The sequence below is a fragment of the Bacillus rossius genome, chromosome 1 (assembly GCF_032445375.1).
Source record: "Bacillus rossius redtenbacheri isolate Brsri chromosome 1, Brsri_v3, whole genome shotgun sequence".
Lineage (NCBI taxonomy): Eukaryota > Metazoa > Arthropoda > Insecta > Phasmatodea > Bacillidae > Bacillus > Bacillus rossius.
The window spans coordinates 96,903,508-96,923,534 of NC_086330.1; the positions used below are offsets into that span (position 1 = coordinate 96,903,508).

The window sequence follows — 20,027 nt, forward strand, 5'->3', positions numbered from 1 at the left end:
CAGTATTAAAATAAATTAAATTTTTAATGAATATTTAGTGTATATTTAAGTGTTTGTTACATTCACCATTTTTCAACAGGCGCCTTACAACTAACTAGTCACACAAGAATATTTGGGTGCGAAAGCATGATTTGATCCTGTCAATAAAAAGCGACGAGTGTGTTCGGCGCGCATGCGCATGCTGCTCTCGGAGTGGGTTCCTCTCAGACCGACAGTTTCTTTCCAGGTTTGTTAAGGGAAAGGATTCGCCTTCCATTAGCGAAGGAGGCTAGGCTCTCTCTCGTACACAAACAGGGTTATCCTCTCCCGCCGAGACTACCCCCTCTCCTCATACCCTCCCCCCCCCACTCCCACCCTGGGCTCTCTAGAGACGAGGGTGTAACAACAGCAGTGCCACTTCCCTGCCCTTCTCCACGCCGCCTGCACAACAACCCCGGCCCATGAATCTCGATTAGCTTCATCTGGCCGTGCGGGCGCCCGAGGCCGGTCGCTCGGGAACACGTGACCTCTCCCGCCTTTATCTGCCTCCCCCCTCCCCCACAAACACTACACCCGCTCTCGCGCGCGACCTTACAATATTGCAAACCATTTTCGCATGCACGGAACCCTTGAATATTTGTTTCATTGCCCCGAATATACAGCATCTCCCATAACTTAAAATAAAGACGAGAACAGTTTATAAGCCAGTAAATCACGGTTCTAAATAAAAAAATAAAATAAAAAAGGGTCGTAGTTTTCGAGTTTTATGAATTTTTTTCAATAGGCTTTTTTTTCACCCTGCACCAAATTATTAGTTACTGCGACTATAAACTTTTGCTCCTCGATCACAAATAACTTGAGACTGGTAAAATTCGCGGATTCATTTCGTTATACAAACTCGTTCAATTTCTTGCTGCTTCAGTGATTGGACAAGCGTTTACCTGGATGGCTCTCAGCCAATGAAAAACCTTCAAAAATAGAATAATCGAATAACAAGCATCCAAGATAGCAAGTGTTACGAGACAGTCGCCAATGAGCAGGTGTAATTTCCCCGAGTACATAGAGGATCGTGGAGTCTATCCTAGAGGCAATTGAAACCGCGAATTTTTCCAGTCTCTACAAATAACTATACTATTGATAACAATTGAAAATAAAATCAAACATGCTTTACTTTTAGGGCGGAAAAAAATTTTAATCGGATAAATTTGATTAGTCATACTGTAAACGAAATACTTTGCAAACTTAGCAAGCTGCCCAATTAAAGCAAATAAGTTTGCTAAGTTAACAAAGTAATTATTATTTACAGTGTAAATAGTCAAAGTCACTCGATTGAAAATTGTAGCCGCATAAGTCTTCCACATAATTTGTTTCCTCTAAAGTACAGCACACTTGATTTTATTTTGCATTGTTATTAGTAGTATCATTATTTATGATTGCGTAGAAAAAGATTTTAGTCACAGTATTTAATAATTTTTTGCAGAGTGGGGATTAAAAAATTGGAAATAAAACCCTTTTTTATAATTTGGTTTTTCATTCAGAACCATAATTAATTGGCCTATCAACTGTTCTCGGCTTGTCGTTGAATTATAGGACATTATGTAGGTTTATATTTTTTCTGAGTATTTTTTTTCCAAACACTACGTCACTATAAGCATTGTTGTTTGTCACTGATAAAATTAAAAAAAATCTCAGGTTCAACAGCTGCAAGACTTTTGTGCGGATTGATGGCGTTTATTTTCACACACTACAATATATGGCAGCACATATGTCTGGTATGACCCATTTTAGAGGCACTATTATATAGTAAACTAGCTGTGCCCGCGACTTCGTCCGCGTGGAATAGAGTCTATGGGTAGCATTTTTAATTATTTAGGCTAATTATTTTACAAATAAGACACATACGTATAAATACTTTAATGAGCTATTTGCAGTGTTTCACTGCAAAGAGCTTATTAAATTATTTCAGTATATAAGTACATAAGGTATACAGTATCAATGTGAGATTATTTAAGTACAAATTTTTATAAACTACATTTTTGTTTTCCAATCTTTTCCTATTACGAAAATAACTTATTTACATTTAAGAACCTACATGAATTAGTATTCAACTACTTTTATTGACCCAAATATACAAAACCTCTATACTATAACTTTTTGCACTAAACTTAAGAACATAATCAAAGCAAAATAAACTTACTTAAATTTTTTAAGAACATAAAGAACGCAAAAGATTATGAAATCTGCGTATTACGTAAATGCACACGCAAACCAACTACAAAATTAATGACAACAATGGTATTTTATGTATGATTCACAAAAACAAACAAAAATCTTATGAAAAAAAGTTGTATTGAGATTGTTCGTTATTACAAAATAAACAAAAAGGGTTACCGTTTTTAGGTACCTAGCTAATATCCACATATACAACAAATAATAATGACGTTATAACAGCTGATCTAACTAAATTCGAAAGTAATCTACTTTTGTCGAATGAAATAAACAAAACAATGACCCAACTAAAGAAAAAAAATATTAAATAACCTAACCCAAAAACTTAAAGTTATTTGTATTTCACGAAGAACATTAATCAAATAAACAAAAAATCATGTAAGCAAATCGAATTGTAATCAATTTGCAGTGAATAATAATGAATTTGCAGCGGATAAAATCATTATTCGCTCAGTTTCACATTTTGTAATAACTCCGTAAATGTTACAGTCGCAAACTTATAAAACATTCACATAAACCTTACATATTTCCATACAAAATTTCATCCCCTATTCTCTAAGGTTATTTTACACCCTTGAGGGTAAAAATTTTACAGACTTTGAATGTCATATTTATTTATATAGAATCAACAGCCTAAAAAATAAGTTTCAAGCTTTGTGCCGTGTATTACGGATTTAGGCACGTTTTATTTAAAATTTTGTAATATTAAATATTTTTGAAAATATATTTTTTTTTCTTTCCTTTTCTCTCATCTTATTTTCTTTACGGCCAGACCCTCAGCCTCTGTTCTCAGAGGCGAACTGATTTTCTTTCCCAGCCTCATGCTAGGCTAGCATTCTGGCTAATATTTCTCCCGCCTCCAGGCACGTCGGGGCCGGTAACGTTATTTCTTCGCGGGTCTCCTTTTGCTAAGAGCAGCTTGTGAAGCAGTGCTGAGCCCTGCTAACTCTGTCACGAATCGGTATAAGGTTCACTAGCAGCAAGACACGACAGGAGGATCCCGTGGGCCTTGTGTCCCACAGACCATGCGTTTTTTGAAGCCACCCCCCGCCTGCTCTCCCACCCTCTCTTCTCAGAAGTGGCTAGGAGCGACGACCGCTCGAGTGCGTTAACCGAACTCAAGGCCATCTCAGGCTTGGCAGCCGCAGTTACGATTCTGCACCTTAACGACACCTAGCGACGGCTGTGGTAACTAATGCCACTGGTGAGGCGTCGGCAGCGCCGACACTACCGCGCTCGCGCGGAGGTAACGACAACCTCTCTCCCCTCCTTATGTCTCAGGCCGCTAGGTGGCACCACTGGTTACTCCATTAACCCCCTAGCTTGACACTCTCGTCGGTCACTAGTCGATTTATTAGTACTTCCTCTCGCCACCAAAAGATAGCGCCTCAGTCGCGCAGTCACTCCAGTAAGATCTATTTTTTTTATGCCGGACACCTTCGGGTGGACTCGGTAATTTTCGGCCCAGAGCCTACCCCCCCTCCCATTCTCTAGAGACCCCGCGCTTATATCCTGGTGAGATCCCGCTCTGAACTTACTTCGGTGCGCGCCTCCGGACTGACTGGTACCGTTTGTATCTGCGATCTTCTGCGAATCATCGACATCGTATATTATGTAGTCTTCTCAGACTAAAGGGATGGAGTTCCTAGCTAAAATTATTAACCAGTCAGTAGTTTAGTTGAAAGTAGAGAAACTTATTATTTTTATATAAATTTATTTTTTTAATTAATCATGATGACTTCCGTGGCTACCGCGAATCGTGGTTCGAGTTTGCGGAGACGAGACGCCCTCTCCTGAGCGCCAGGACCAACACCCTGTTTTGGTAAGTCTTGACGTCATCCCCCCCCCCTTTAATTTCCCTCTATTGGCCTTTTGCGCCATTTAAGTATACTGTCTGGAAACAGGTCTAATTCTTTGGAATTTGGACTTTTGTTTCAGACAGGGTTCCAAGTTTGGGGCAACCAAAATCCTCTGCCAGAACCTCGGGAGTCGGTTCCTGCGCAGAATCCAACATCATTAGGCCTACTCCCTTGATCACCGTCTACCTACAGCCCCGGGGGATACCCGCATAATTCTATCTTTTTATTCACGAACCCAAGATTAGTGTAACCCAGTTAAGACAGCGGACAGTAAAAGGCAGTTCGAGGAGAAGAAATTTATATTATGTTTTGGAAGGACTATGTGTACAATCTTTAAAGTTACCAATGTTAATTTCAGTCTTGTTGTTAAATATTTTAATTTTTGTTATACATTAAGGGCCGGCTCTATCGTAAATAACGTTAAGGAATATCATATAATAAGTGTAATTGTGAGTTATGTAAATAAGATCACTTATCAATGAAAAACAGTCTTTACTAAGGAAAATTTAATCTATCAAAAAAAAAGAACAATGATTAATAAAATAAGGAAGTCTATAGACGTAACAGTTGTTTTTATTTATTTAATATATAATAACGATCCTTTTACTCCCAAGTATTTGTAGGGAGTCCCTAAATTTTCTTTGTTTACTCCTAGTGTCGCCTCTGTTGTTGACTTTTATAGTTATTAATTGAGGGCTTCAGTAATCAAAGCTTCCAAATCATTTAACCTTATTATTTAATTATTCTTTAAGACACTTGGGGTATTACAAAATGGTAGCAGAGCGTGGTTACGTCTATAGGCATACCTAATTTGAAAGGTCATACCTAAAATTAAAATTAAAAAAAAAATTGAATAAAAATTTTTTTTATCACTTAGAATCATTTTGTAGTAAGTAATTTGTGAACTGTCCGCTGATACACGTAGTAGCTAAATTGAACCTTGAATTTTAAAATTATCATAAGTTTTGCTGCACTTCAGTCTCTGTGTTTACTTCTGGGCGCGAGCCGAGAGGCAGCTGGCTCCCCACCCACGCGACTCAGCCCGCGCGCGTGGCTTATCAACAGAGACGTGTCCGCTGGACAAGATACTCCCTCCCCCCCACACCCCTAGTTAAAGGCGCTGCGCGCCAAGGTCAGTCCTGCCGGCTGACGTGACGTTCCTTGTAGGTACCCTGTTGTGCAAGCTAACCTGACAGCTTGTTACACCCGAGTACACTGTTCATTTCCCGACGCGCGTAATAATAATAATAATAAATTATGAAGGCACATACTTCCCACGCAAAAAAGCAATTGTTTTAATAATAAGCTAGATTTAAGTATATACCTAAGTTTAAAGTTTAAGAGATAATTTTAAGAGGGTATTGTTTTGTTCTGTGTAATACTATGAATCCGGACAGGATGATTACTCCGGAGCTATTACTAGTAGATGAACTAAGTTACGAGTTGCAGTTGCGTAATTTACCAACTACTGGAAATGCGCAAGAGCTGCGAAAAAGGCTTCGAGCCGCAGTACGTGATAAGTTACCTACCTCAGTACATAATCTAAATTTAGAAATACTCGAGGAATTCAATATAGCTTGCTCCAAATTTTACGACATAGCTGCTTTCGTAAGTTATTCAGATGTGGAAGAGAATTTGCCCAATGTAAAGCGACACATTATGCGATTAGAGCATGTCACCAGACGACTGGAAAATCTTGTGGTACTTTCCGCAGATGTGCTCAATGGTGTTTATCGAACAGAGCTAAATCGTTGTCTGCAACAGACAAATGCCTTCCAAATTAAATTGAAAGCTAGGGCAGCCCAATTAGAAACGCAACAGGACCTCCGGGCCAACATTGCCCAGGCAGAAAACCTAGGAATGGAAACACTAGGAAAGGTAGTGAGTGAAAATCCGGAATTTCCTCAGGAAATAAGGCAACCCGACACACAAGTATCTTTGTGTCAAACAAGGCAGGTTCCACCCATTTCATCAACATCAACATCTCAATCACTCATCACGGTTTCAACACCTCCCATCCCAGCAGCCACCATTCAAATTCCCTCAGGCATACATGCTTCTACAGCTCCCATCACCAGTGTCACATTTTCCGGTAACTTGCCGGCAAATCCACATCCTTTAACACAACAAAATTTGTTTTTCCCATTCGCCACAAACCAGCCATATTTTAATCCATATTCCCAGTTTCATTCTTTATTGACATCCGGGCAAGGAACTACAATCCCTACTATCCCCACCGCGCAAATTGCACATCCTTCACCCCCACCTCCGCCATCAACGCAGAATCAACCAGAAACAACATTACCAGTTACGCCAAGGGCGGCTGAGTATAGCTGTTATGGGAAAATTGCCCATCCAGTCGAGAGATTACTTGTTGGTTTTCCAGAAACAAGTGGTCTTGACCCAGATAAATTAATCGAATTCATAAGGCACTTACTTAAAATCAGACAGAAAGGGGGCATTCCTGACAAACAGTTGTTGGAGATAGTTTTTCCCTACACCCAACCACCACTGAGTGAAAGAACGAGTCAAGCTATAGAAAATAGTTACTCTTTTGACAAATACCACGAAGAAATTTTGAATTTTTTTATACCTGCCAGACTTTTGACAAATTACCGTTTGGAATGGTACAACAGGCTACAGCGAAGTAATGAAGCATTGCCACACTATGTAGCATCAATCAGAGAAGCCGCGGCGGTTCTCAGATTGGGCGTATCAGAGAGCGAAATAGTTAGTTGCATAGTAGACGGACTAAATCAGGCAGAGCGCTCACGCGCTGTTTTCCAGGCTAGGCCACGGAGTTTTGTAGAACTAGATCAACTCTGTATACAGGCCATGAGTTACGAATATGCAGACACTCAGAGAAACAGGTCAGCGAAGTCCGTGGATAAGCATGATTCTCAGGCAGAAACTGCAAATAGTTTTCCATACACGAAACAACAAAATAGCCACCCACAACAGAAAACAAACTACTACAGAGATAATAAGTATGGTTCAAACAAGAACATACAACAACAAACACCTTTCTGTAATTATTGCAAGCAAACAGGACATTACATTGAGCAATGTAACCACAAAAATTTCAAACCAAATTTCAACAAGGCAAAAAACGCGTAAGGCGGTGGCCAGGCAAATTTCTACCTGGTCCACCTAAAACTTCATCCGAGAGGAATTTTTCAGCGCATAATGTGCATACTAACGAATCACAACAACAAAACAAAAATCAACAAAGGCATAACGCAGGAAAACAAAAACACAAGAAAAATAAACGAAAGAAATACACAGAAAAACACAGGAAACACAAGCAGAAGATTATAACACAGCAAATTAATCATAAAGGAAATTCTGAGAAATTCACAAGAATTTGCAAAACATGTGTTAGCCTGACTAACCAAGGAAAACGTAAGTGTCACAACATTTTCGGTCACGTCCGAACTGTAATACCATACACTAAAGCAATGTTTGGCAAAAATCAAATTATTGGTCTGATTGATACAGGAGCTACTCGTAGTTTTATTTCAGGCGATTTGTTTAGGGAATTACAGAAGAACAAGCAGGTTCTGAAAACAGAAGTCACGGATGTGCGCTGTTTTACTGCAGCGGACGAACCAATTAGTATATCCAAAGTGGCTATAGTGAAAATCAGGATAGAATTATTCACTTGGAATTTCCCTTTTCTTATGGCAGAAAACTTAGCCACGCAGCTTATTCTAGGCTCCGACTTCATCGCTAAAACAGGTATTTTGATTGATCTACAAGCAGGAAGTTTTGTATTTAAATTTAATAAAAATCTTGTCATATCATTCGTGGAACCTGAAAATAAAAGGTCAGGACAAGTTACTAATGTTTCTACCAACACTGACGAGAGAAATTCTTTGTCCCTGGATCATCTCGAGCCCAGTAAACAAGTTGCTATTCGAGATTTGTGTAATGAATTTTCAGATGTGCTAACTAAGAAATTAGGACGAACTAACCTGATTGAATATCAAATTGAATTGACTGATACCACGCCAGTCAAAAGTCACCCTTATCAACTTTTAGGTCCCAAAATGGAAATTATGAGAAAACACGTACAGAAAATGTTAGATAATAAGGTAATAGAACCTTCTAATTCTCCTTTCAGTTCACCTGCATTTCTAGTACCCAAGGGCACGGAACAACGTTTCGTCACTGATTATCGAAAACTGAACAAACAGATTAAAATACCGCAAACACCCCTCCCAGATTTGAACTCAGCCTTTCATTGGTTTAGTAAGGCCAGGTATTTCAGTGTGTTCGATCTCAATTCGGCGTACCATCAGATCCCACTCACGCAAGACTCAAAACCTATTACCGCATTTTGCGTACCTTGGAATCTTTACCAGTATAATGTGGTACCTTTTGGCTTGGCTACAGGTGCTCAAGTACTCACACGACTTCTTGAACAAGTAGTAGGAGATTTTAAATTTAAATTTGTTTACAATTATTTAGATGATCTTGTAATTTATTCAGAAAGTTTTGAGGAACACATCCAGCATCTGACTCTTGTCCTTGAAAGACTGCGCAAGGCAGGCCTCACTGTAAATACAAAAAAGGTAAAATTTGCTGCTTCCGAAATATCTTTTCTTGGACATTTGGTATCACACAAAGGTGTTACAATTGATCCAGAACGAACACAGGCGATCAGGGAATTCAAACCACCTAAAGACACAAAGGGCATAGCTCGTTTTATTGGCATGGCTAATTTTTATGCCAAATACATACCAAATTTCGCCGAGCATGCGGCACCTTTAAATGCATTACGTAAGAAAAATACACAATATATTTGGGGTCCTGAACAAGACAAGGCATTTAATTTCTTGAAAGAAGCCATAGCGAATCCACCTGTTCTGCGCATGGCAGATTTTAGTAAACCCTTTATTTTACAAACAGACGCCTCAAGTGTTGCTATAGGGGCGGTATTGTCTCAGGAAATAGATGGCGCCAGGCAACCCATTGCCTTCGCCTCACGTACATTAACTTTTCAGGAAAGGAAAGCATCTTCAGTGTATGAATTGGAATGTTTAGCAGTAGTTTTTGGTATTGATAAATTCCGACAGTTTCTGGAACATAGGGAATTTCTATTGGAAACTGATAATCAGGCGCTCGCTTGGCTGTTATCTCACCCTAAACAATTAGGAAAACTTGGAAGGTGGATCACCAAAATTTCTTCTCTCAAATTTAATATTCAACATATTCGCGGTACTCAAAACATTGTGGCTGACACACTTTCTCGAATGTTCGAGAACCCCTCCGAAACAATATCTCAGGAGGAACCTCAGATTTCGTGTCAGGCACTCCTAACCGATTTCCCCTTAGCTTTTCAGGACATACAAACACATCAACAAGCCGACCCATATTTGGCAAAAATAATTGAACAAGTTAAAGCGGGTACAGCTCCGAAATTTTATAAGTTAGCTAAATGTCTCCTACAAAAACGTACACAACAGTCAAGGCACTTTAAAATTGTTCTTCCACAAAATCTGCGTGATATGATTTTCACATATTACCATAGTTCACCTCTCGGTGCCCATTTAGGTATTTATAAAACCATTCAAGGTATCCGACGCCATTTTATTTGGGAAGGAATGCACCGGGACATTACACAGCGAGTTAAGTTATGTAAGCTATGTGCATTAAGTAAACCTGCACAAAATACACAGTACGGTTTTCTTGCCTCAGAAGTAGCCGAAAGACCTATGCAAAAACTTTTTATTGATTTTGTAGGGCCGTTTCCTCGATCCAAATCCGGACACTCTATGCTTCTTGTGGCCATAGATGCCTTTTCGAAATTTGTTTGGCTTATTCCACTCCGTAAGGCTACAGCTGACACCACTGTGCGTGCATTACAAAATCATATTTTTAAAACTTCAGGATTACCGAACATAATTGTATCCGACAACGGAACACAGTTTACATCCAGAACTTTCAAGAACATGTGTTTCTCGCATGGTATACAGCATGTGACGACATCGCCATACTACCCTAAACCCTCGCACGCGGAGAGATTTAATAGAAATCTTCGTTCGGCGCTCATAGCGTTCCACGCGAATGCGCAGGAAAAATGGGACAGTAATTTGGTGTGGTTACAGATGGCATTTAATTATGCCCGACATGAAGGACACAAATCCACCCCATTTGAGATTATTTTTACTTATAAGCCCAACACACCCCTTTCAAATCTTTGGTCTCTCGAAGACCTACTACCGGATGATCCCAAGGACATCACGGAGATTTGGAGAAAGGCGCGTAGGAATTTAAATTTAGCTCACCAAACAAGTCAGAGAAGGTACAATAAGTACCGCTCCCCTAACCCATACAGGGTAGGTGACACGGTAATGTGCAAAGCACATCCGCAGAGTAAGGCCATCGATAAGCGATCGGCCAAGTTATCGTATCGCTGGACTGGACCATTACAGATCCAACGGTTTCTAACCCCAGTGACTGTGAGTCTAGCCGACCCCAGTTCCGGAGAGTATGTGACACGAGCGCACATCTCCCACCTTAAGAAAGCGCATCCGAATTTAAAATAGGAGCGATTACTTTCTCTAAGCCTTGGCATGCCAGAGATATATATATAAGACTCAATAAGGAGTTTAACTGAAGAATAAAAAACCTAGGTAGTAACATTAAGTAACAATAAAAATCCATGGTACTAGTTTGTAAGAAAACTTAATATAAGGTGTTAGTTTAAGTGGCCACTTAAGTTAATAATTTTATTTAAGATAATGAATTTAATCATGTTAGTCATTAAGAATGTGCACATTAGTTCATAAGAGTGTTTAATCTTTTTTGTGTGTGTTAGCATGTAAGTAGTAGGATACAGGCGAACCTGGTAACTCGTCCTACTGAAATTTTTGGTTTTTGTTTTTGCTTTCCCCTAAGCTCCGCTTTAACGCGGGGGAGTATGTGCCGTGTATTAGGGATTTAGGCACGTTTTATTTAAAATTTTGTAATATTAAATATTTTTGAAAATATATTTTTTTTTCTTTCCTTTTCTCTCATCTTATTTTCTTTACGGCCAGACCCTCAGCCTCTGTTCTCAGAGGCGAACTGATTTTCTTTCCCAGCCTCATGCTAGGCTAGCATTCTGGCTAATATTTCTCCCGCCTCCAGGCACGTCGGGGCCGGTAACGTTATTTCTTCGCGGGTCTCCTTTTGCTAAGAGCAGCTTGTGAAGCAGTGCTGAGCCCTGCTAACTCTGTCACGAATCGGTATAAGGTTCACTAGCAGCAAGACACGACAGGAGGATCCCGTGGGCCTTGTGTCCCACAGACCATGCGTTTTTTGAAGCCACCCCCCGCCTGCTCTCCCACCCTCTCTTCTCAGAAGTGGCTAGGAGCGACGACCGCTCGAGTGCGTTAACCGAACTCAAGGCCATCTCAGGCTTGGCAGCCGCAGTTACGATTCTGCACCTTAACGACACCTAGCGACGGCTGTGGTAACTAATGCCACTGGTGAGGCGTCGGCAGCGCCGACACTACCGCGCTCGCGCGGAGGTAACGACAACCTCTCTCCCCTCCTTATGTCTCAGGCCGCTAGGTGGCACCACTGGTTACTCAATTAACCCCCTAGCTTGACACTCTCGTCGGTCACTAGTCGATTTATTAGTACTTCCTCTCGCCACCAAAAGATAGCGCCTCAGTCGCGCAGTCACTCCAGTAAGATCTATTTTTTTTATGCCGGACACCTTTGGGTGGACTCGGTAATTTTCGGCCCAGAGCCTACCCCCCCTCCCATTCTCTAGAGACCCCGCGCTTATGATATCCTGGTGAGATCCCGCTCTGAACTTACTTCGGTGCGCGCCTCCGGACTGACTGGTACCGTTTGTATCTGCGATCTTCTGCGAATCATCGACATCGTATATTATGTAGTCTTCTCAGACTAAAGGGATGGAGTCCCTAGCTAAAATTATTAACCAGTCAGTAGTTTAGTTGAAAGTAGAGAAACTTATTATTTTTATATAAATTTATTTTTTTAATTAATCATGATGACTTCCGTGGCTACCGCGAATCGTGGTTCGAGTTTGCGGAGACGAGACGCCCTCTCCTGAGCGCCAGGACCAACACCCTGTTTTGGTAAGTCTTGACGTCATCCCCCCCCCTTTAATTTCCCTCTATTGGCCTTTTGCGCCATTTAAGTATACTGTCTGGAAACAGGTCTAATTCTTTGGAATTTGGACTTTTGTTTCAGACAGGGTTCCAAGTTTGGGGCAACCAAAATCCTCTGCCAGAACCTCGGGAGTCGGTTCCTGCGCAGAATCCAACATCATTAGGCCTACTCCCTTGATCACCGTCTAACTACAGCCCCGGGGGATACCCGCATAATTCTATCTTTTTATTCACGAACCCAAGATTAGTGTAACCCAGTTAAGACAGCGGACAGTAAAAGGCAGTTCGAGGAGAAGAAATTTATATTATGTTTTGGAAGGACTATATGTACAATCTTTAAAGTTACCAATGTTAATTTCAGTCTTGTTGTTAAATATTTTAATTTTTGTTATACATTAAGGGCCGGCTCTATCGTAAATAACGTTAAGGAATATCATATAATAAGTGTAATTGTGAGTTATGTAAATAAGATCACTTATCAATGAAAAACAGTCTTTACTAAGGAAAATTTAATCTATCAAAAAAAAAGAACAATGATTAATAAAATAAGGAAGTCTATAGACGTAACAGTTGTTTTTATTTATTTAATATATAATAACGATCCTTTTACTCCCAAGTATTTGTAGGGAGTCCCTAAATTTTCTTTGTTTACTCCTAGTGTCGCCTCTGTTGTTGACTTTTATAGTTATTAATTGAGGGCTTCAGTAATCAAAGCTTCCAAATCTTTTAACCTTATTATTTAATTATTCTTTAAGACACTTGGGGTATTACAGCTTCTAGCTCTAAAAATGACGATACTTCAATACAACTTTTCATCCCTTCCCCTTTTAAGCCCTTACAACCATTTTTTCGCATTAAAAAGTAACCTATATCCTTTCTCAGGCTCTAGACTATCTGTGTACCAAATTTCATTTAAATCGTTTCAGTAGTTTTGGCGTGAAAGCGCGACAGACAGACAGAGTTACTTTCGCATTTATAATATTAGTAAGGATTGTGATAAAACCCAAATAACACTGAAAATCACGTCGGTGTACTATATAACAAAGAGATGCTAGCCAATACATCTTTAATTAACGAAATGAAAATTAAATCATAATTTAAGTCATCACTTTAACAATCACAAAACTGTATTCTTAAGATATTAAATTCAATGAATGTAATCGATTCAGGGCGAAGTTTTAACCAAAATAAATCATTTAAGTGGATTAAGAAAAATTAATTTTACTTTTCTTGTGGAACTAACATCTCGTACCGATTACTTACTTTTAAATTTGTCACGTCTCTTTATTTTTGAAACACATAAGCACTTGGTGATTTTTATTTTTAAAGGTTTTAGCTAATTCGTGATTGTTACAAACTATTTATTACAAAATTGCATAATATTCCAATAACAATGGCATTATTTTAATTAAATATGTCCAAATAAAAATGTATTTTAGTATTATATGTGTTGAATAATATAGGACCTTTAAAAATAATAAGATAAAAATATATACCGATTACCCAGTATTAAAAACGAAGTAAGCAGAAAATAAATCCAAACCATAATATCAAATATCTACTAAATTTTTTTATTTTTATTTTAAAATTACGAAATGAACATCACGACATTGAAAACCACTTATTTTTCTTTAAGGAAAACGTTTCTTGTTATATTTATACGCATACTGGTGAAATTAAACACACAAATCTGTAGAAAAATTTTCCTGACTTTTCCATGACTTTCCATAATCAAAATTAATAATTTCACTAGAGAATTAAAAAAATTATATTACCTACTTTGCAATTTTCTGAAATAAATTAAAAATATCCAGCTTTCTCCATAGCTCTAGCTGTACTAGTTCAAACAGAACATTGTGTACACATTTTCAGTGTTTGACTATGCACTGAAACACCATTTGAAAAAAGTGCAAATCATGGGTGATGGCTTTCCGGAACATGATATTTCTCCCTTAAATTACTAACACTAAGCAATTTCTATGAATTGTCCATGTTGCAAAGTAAATTATCTGACCAATATCAACTTCTCTGTCTTTTCCCTGACTTTCCAGAATGTGTACCTCCTTATTTGTAACCAGTGTTCTTCGAAAATTTTAAAGCGTGAAATTTTGTCGCTAGGTTAGTAAACTGAATTTTTTTTTTTTTGTAAATGAAACACAAATATTCTTGTGAAATTACAGATATTACGTAAATTTGTACATTCACACAAAAACTACTGAATCACTGAAAAAAAAATGGTGTTCGCAGTGATACCGGGTTCGGATTCTTACCCGTGCATTTATGCTACGTGTTGTCCCAGTTGAAGTAGTTATTTGCAAACCGTTCCCTGAATATCTTTCCAGTATTAACTGCGCACGTTAATAAAATAAATAAATTCGAATTAATTATCATTTTCATGATTTAAGAATAATCATGCTTGAATGAAACGCTAGTTAAAATATACAATTACACAGAGAGTTATCCCGTAAGCCACGGACGGGCTGGACTGCAGAGGCTCGGCTCGGAGGCGACTCACCTGCCGTTGTGCGGCCCGACGTTGGGCACGTACGAGGAGCTGGCCGTGATGGCCGAGTCGGGGATGGCGCCGGCCTCCATGCCCAGCGGCGCGTCGCACGAGCCTGCAACCAGCACCCCACCGTCAGCGCGCCGCGCGCACACTCCCCCAGCTTCGGACTCTCCTGTTGCACTTTCTTCGAATATCACATTGCTCGAGACTTTTGGCTTAGGATTGGTTTAAAACCGTATCAGCACAAGTGATAACTCAAATTGAAACAAATAGACACCTTAGCGAACTTAAACATACAGGGGTATTTAATTATCATTAGAGACCCGTGAATTTCGCGGATTCAATGACCTCCAAGATAGACTCCAATATCCTCTACACACTCGGGCAAATGCCAACTGTTCATTGGCTGTTGACTTGTGAGTCGTCTCGACTGGGTGGCCTGTGATTCGACATTTCTATGAGTGAGAGTCTCTAATTGGCCCTCAGTCCTCCAGATTAACAGAGAACCAATGACAGAAGCAGCACTAAGGTATAATTATTTGAATTTTAGCATAACACGAAATGAATCCGCGAAATTCACGGGTCTCTAATTATCATTATAAGTTTTTTTTTTAAACTATAGTTTGAGGTCCACAACAAATGTTTTAGTTAGGTCGCTGACAATTATAACAGTCACACTACATAATTATTATTTTTTAAATTGGTCGCCGTTATTTACGGTTTTTCTCGAATATTTGAATACATCACCAAGACTCAAAATGGCTACGTGACATATTAGTACGGCCAATAGGAAACAGGTAAATAAAAGCAGTAAAAGTATTCGGATACTATCTATCCATCATAAATGCGTCCTCTACATTGTGGTTGCGTTTGCTATGCTAAGGGATGCAGGGATATGTGTGACATGGACGCACCCATGTGTATTCCGACACAGCTAACATGTGTATTTGGGGCAAGGCGGGAAACTCCCCAGGGGCCTACGCCGACCTCTTTAAATTTCGTCTTCCTGGTTCGTCTAGTTTTCTGTGAAATTTTAATGGATATTAATTGCGAAAAGAAACAGTTAAATTGTAACTGGCATGCAATTCGAAGTGCTGGTAAATACCTTTCGATTTCAATTGTGTTTTCATGATTTGGTTTTAGAAAAAAAAAATCTTTCAAAGATTTTATTTCCACACGTAAAGACACAATTTCAAAAAAGTTTTATCGTTGGCATTTTAAAATAAAAACTAACCGGAGTGTAATTTATCAAGAAAGAATATTTACAATTCTTAAGACGAATAAGCAAAACCGTAATCGAAATTTAAGTTCCAGGTTGGCTTAAAAATTTATTTTCAAAGAGTTTGATTCTCAAATGTCCCATGGTAGAGCCTCCGAACACGACCTTTTTATATGAGGTTCCGCCTTCCCAGGCCTACAGAATATAGCGGTACATCAAAAGAAAAAGGGTCTAGGGTTCCTCAGGTCTGGGTCCGCCACGAGGCATGCGCTATGGCCGGTTACACTGCACGTCACAGGAAACCTCTCAATATCCTGAACACATGAGCGTGCAAGCGCACATAAATCGAGCCAAAAACAGCCGATTTCAAAAGTTAGGAAAAGATCACAGCAGAGACGGCTCACACAGTGGACTGCCAAAGACGAGAAATTTGCGATGAGAACAGTAAACAAGGACAACACAGCGACAAGCAGACGAGCCCAACGGCGACACTAAACAGACAATGTGAACAACCCAACGACAGAGACGCACATGAGAACCAGCGATGCGACTAAATAGTTATTCTTGACACTTTTTAACACTCAAGCCTACACAAACAAGATTACAAAAATAATAAACATTTATAGTAAAAATTTTGTTGAATCGTTAAAAAAAATTAAGGCCCGCTTCTATCCCATTGTGTATATTTCTGTCTCTGCTAGGTTGCATGACTTCAGAGGCAACGTTTTTTTTTATTAAGAAAAATAGGTTTTTAAAACGTTTTACTTAACAATGAATGTACTATAGAACACCGCCATGGACACAGCGGTGGAAAAGCGACACAGGGAAACTTCATCGCTCAATGTAATTTTTTTTGTTAATGAAACAGAAATATTCATGTAAAATTACAAATGTTTGTTAATTTGTAAATTTACACGAAAACAACTTTATCACTACAAAATAGTGTTTGAAATAATACATGGTTCTGATTATTACCCGGACATTTAAGCTATGTGTTTTCCCAGTACCTCCAATAGTTAAAAGTTATTTGTAAACCGTTTCTCGAATATAATACATAAACTAAATAAAATCCAATTAATTTTTAATATTAGATTAATTTTTCATGGTTTAAGAATTATTATGTTTGAATGAAACATGAATTAAAATATATAATACTGCGCCAGCTTTCTTAATAAATACTCAGTATTATCGCGAAAAAGTAGTTTCATGTAGGCAAAAATAACTATAGCCATGTGTTGTATAATATTAAAATACATTTATTTTAGTACTGTAAACAATTTCTTGGCACCGGTTTCCAAAGGAACCTTTTATAAAAATACAGAAAAACTTGTCTGAGCTGGACTGTTTGTTCCAGAGGACAGTTGTTTTTGAATCCAAGCCAGCGCACAATCACGCTGCGACAGCTGACCGACCATCTATCACACCAGATCCCGGGAGAGGGAGGGGGGGCTGGGAGAAGAGGTCGCAGGCGACTCCAATGCGGTCGCGGCGTTGTGCGAAAAGCAGTCAGAGAGAAATGTACCGTTTCAAGCTACAAACAGCACCACCATCTAGTCAAAAAACTACAGGAATACAGCGATAGTGCACGTCGATCATGCACAGCAGAAACTAAACTCAGCACATTTAAATCAATGTCTATGACACAAATGGTGCCCATGATGGCTAAAATGTAACATGCCACAAAGGGAAGGGTAGCTGGTTTCCACCCAGATAGTCCGTATGATTAAAATTATTACTTTATAGATTTGTGTTTTGGGCACTCACTTGGGCTTGAGCCCTCAGTGAACCTAATAGTTTTAAATTTTAATTATTTTCGAACAAAGTCAATTTGTGACATAGATGAAAAATATAATTTGACCACTCATAGTTGATCATCCTCCAGGATCTGTACGTGCCTTTGTGTTATGTTGTGTGAATTGTTCCCAACAAACTTCACTCCGTCTTTAGCAAAAGGCGTGGATAGCAGGACTGTAATTTTTTTTTGTAACCGGAACAGAATATATTTATTTAAACTTGCATGTATTTGTAAATTGTTACATTTACGTGAAATCAACTGTACCAATACAAAATAGTGTTCGCTGTTGTACAGGGTTCCGATTCTTACCCAATCATTTATGCTATGTGTTGTCCCAGTACCCCCAATAGTTAAAGATATTTGTAAATTGTTTCCTGAATAGCTTTGCAGTATGAACTGCGCATATAAATAAGCACGGTAAAAAAGTCAAATTGTTGAATATTCAATCATCTTTATCATGGTTTAAAAATTTTCTGCTTGACTGAAACATCAATTAAAATATTAAATGATGCGCCTATTTTCGTAAGAAATCCTTAGTATTATCTCGAATAAAACGTATTTCATGCATGCAAAAATAACCATATAAAAGTGTTGTAAAAATTTACAATATTATTTATGTAGCATTACAAACTATTTATTGGTAACTGGTTTCTAAAATAATATTTTGTAGAAGTTCAGAATTGTTTTTCTGTGTGCATAGGGAGTAATTAAAATGCTGAGGCGTCCGTCTGAATTCCCTAGTTTTGTGTTATGTGTGATTTTTTAGTATATGTCTAGTTGTTGTTGGAGAGTTGTGTCGGTTCAGAAGTACGGGACAGAGAGGTGCGAATTTCGTTCATTTGCATGAAATACGAATGATTCTGGCGCTGGTGATAGGTAGGCAACATTAATAAAATTAATTGGACCCTCACCTTGGCAGGTAGTTTTATTTTATATTGTATATACTCTTGCTTAAAACATCGTTTCTTTGATCATAGATGTATACACAAATACACGACGATACAAACTATTAATCACGGCAACCAAATAAATGCTATCTATTGTCATTTTTACTGTGACACACAATGTAACAGGAATAACAAAAGCTAACATAACTGTACATTATAATAGTTCCATGCCATCGCTATGTCCATGTCTTCAAAAGAATCTAAGAATGAATCAATGTGTTTTTAATATCTAAAATATGATTCATAATCATAATGAAAATGTCTATACAAATTGTCACAATAATGCTAAACCCGGATCCAAACTCACATTTGCGAGTATAAAGTTGCGAAAATATGCAAACGTATGAGAAAGTATGTAAACGTTTACAAAAGTATTGGAAAGTACAATAAATAATGCGCTGCTATTGCTATCTGTAACAGGCTGTAAAACGTTTTTTTTTACCTCGCGGCAATGATAATGTTCGTTATATACGTTACATATGTTCCTCACGTTAACTCCATTATCTACTCACTTCATTTACCCGGTGATTCTGATATTAATCTACTGGCTGTAAAAATGTTTCTCTTAAAAAAAGTTTTGTTTAAAATATGTTTGCTAAGAATTAATAACTCGTGTAAGCATTTATAGCTTTACAAATTAGCAATAATGAAGAAATATCTACTAATATGGTAGATTATTTTCTTTGACTGTGTAAGATACAGCGTCAAGCTTATGAGGCGAGAGGTCCAAATCGAATTGTTGGAAACCAATAGGTAGTATGACTTATAGTTTAAGCGTTGAGTGACTAGAATCTTGCTCATATCGATATTGTCGGTGATAGCCGGTAAACAGTCAATATCTTGAGCTAGTTATCTAAGGCTATGCAGCTGCAAAGCAGGCACGTAATGCGTGATGCAGCTTGCTACTCACAGGGGCTACGAGTTAGCCAAGGCTCTTTCAACATTGAGCTCACGACGAGCTGACACACGGAAATGCATAGGAATTTGTTCCAGCTATAAGAATATTCTCTATCCAAGATTTAACTTAATCAATACGTTGCATAAGGAACATTATTAGTAAGTTTTCACCGCATGAATGACAGACACTGACTGTGAAATCATTTGGAGTTAAAACGTACCGAAAATTAGAGTTTCTCATTATATGACAAAAAATCAAGATATTTATAATAAATAGTTAAAAGTATTTTATATGGTTCAAGGTCACTGATTAAGCGCTAAACGTACACATTTAAGCCTTAAATATGCGGCGTAAAACTTACTAAAACTTTAAAAAAAATTAATTCTGCTAGCATGACCGTTTTTGACATGGGTTTGTTAAAAAAACTATGGCATACTATGCTATGTATCTTAGAATTTTGAAATAA

At 38.3% G+C, this 20,027-nt stretch overlaps 1 protein-coding gene across 1 annotated transcript in view; it reads right to left on the reverse strand.

Annotated features, from left to right (window-relative positions):
* LOC134532406 (discoidin domain-containing receptor 2-like) overlaps positions 1 to 15,620 on the reverse strand; it is a 186,811-nt gene extending 171,191 nt beyond the window's left edge. Inside the window, exons 1-2 of the mRNA XM_063368854.1 lie at positions 15,617 to 15,620; positions 14,712 to 14,814 (exon numbers count right to left, since the gene is read on the reverse strand). Of these exons, the coding sequence (XP_063224924.1) occupies positions 14,712 to 14,814; positions 15,617 to 15,620 (107 nt within the window). The remainder of the gene's footprint in view (positions 1 to 14,711; positions 14,815 to 15,616) is intronic.
* Between the last annotated feature and the right edge of the window lie 4,407 nt (positions 15,621 to 20,027).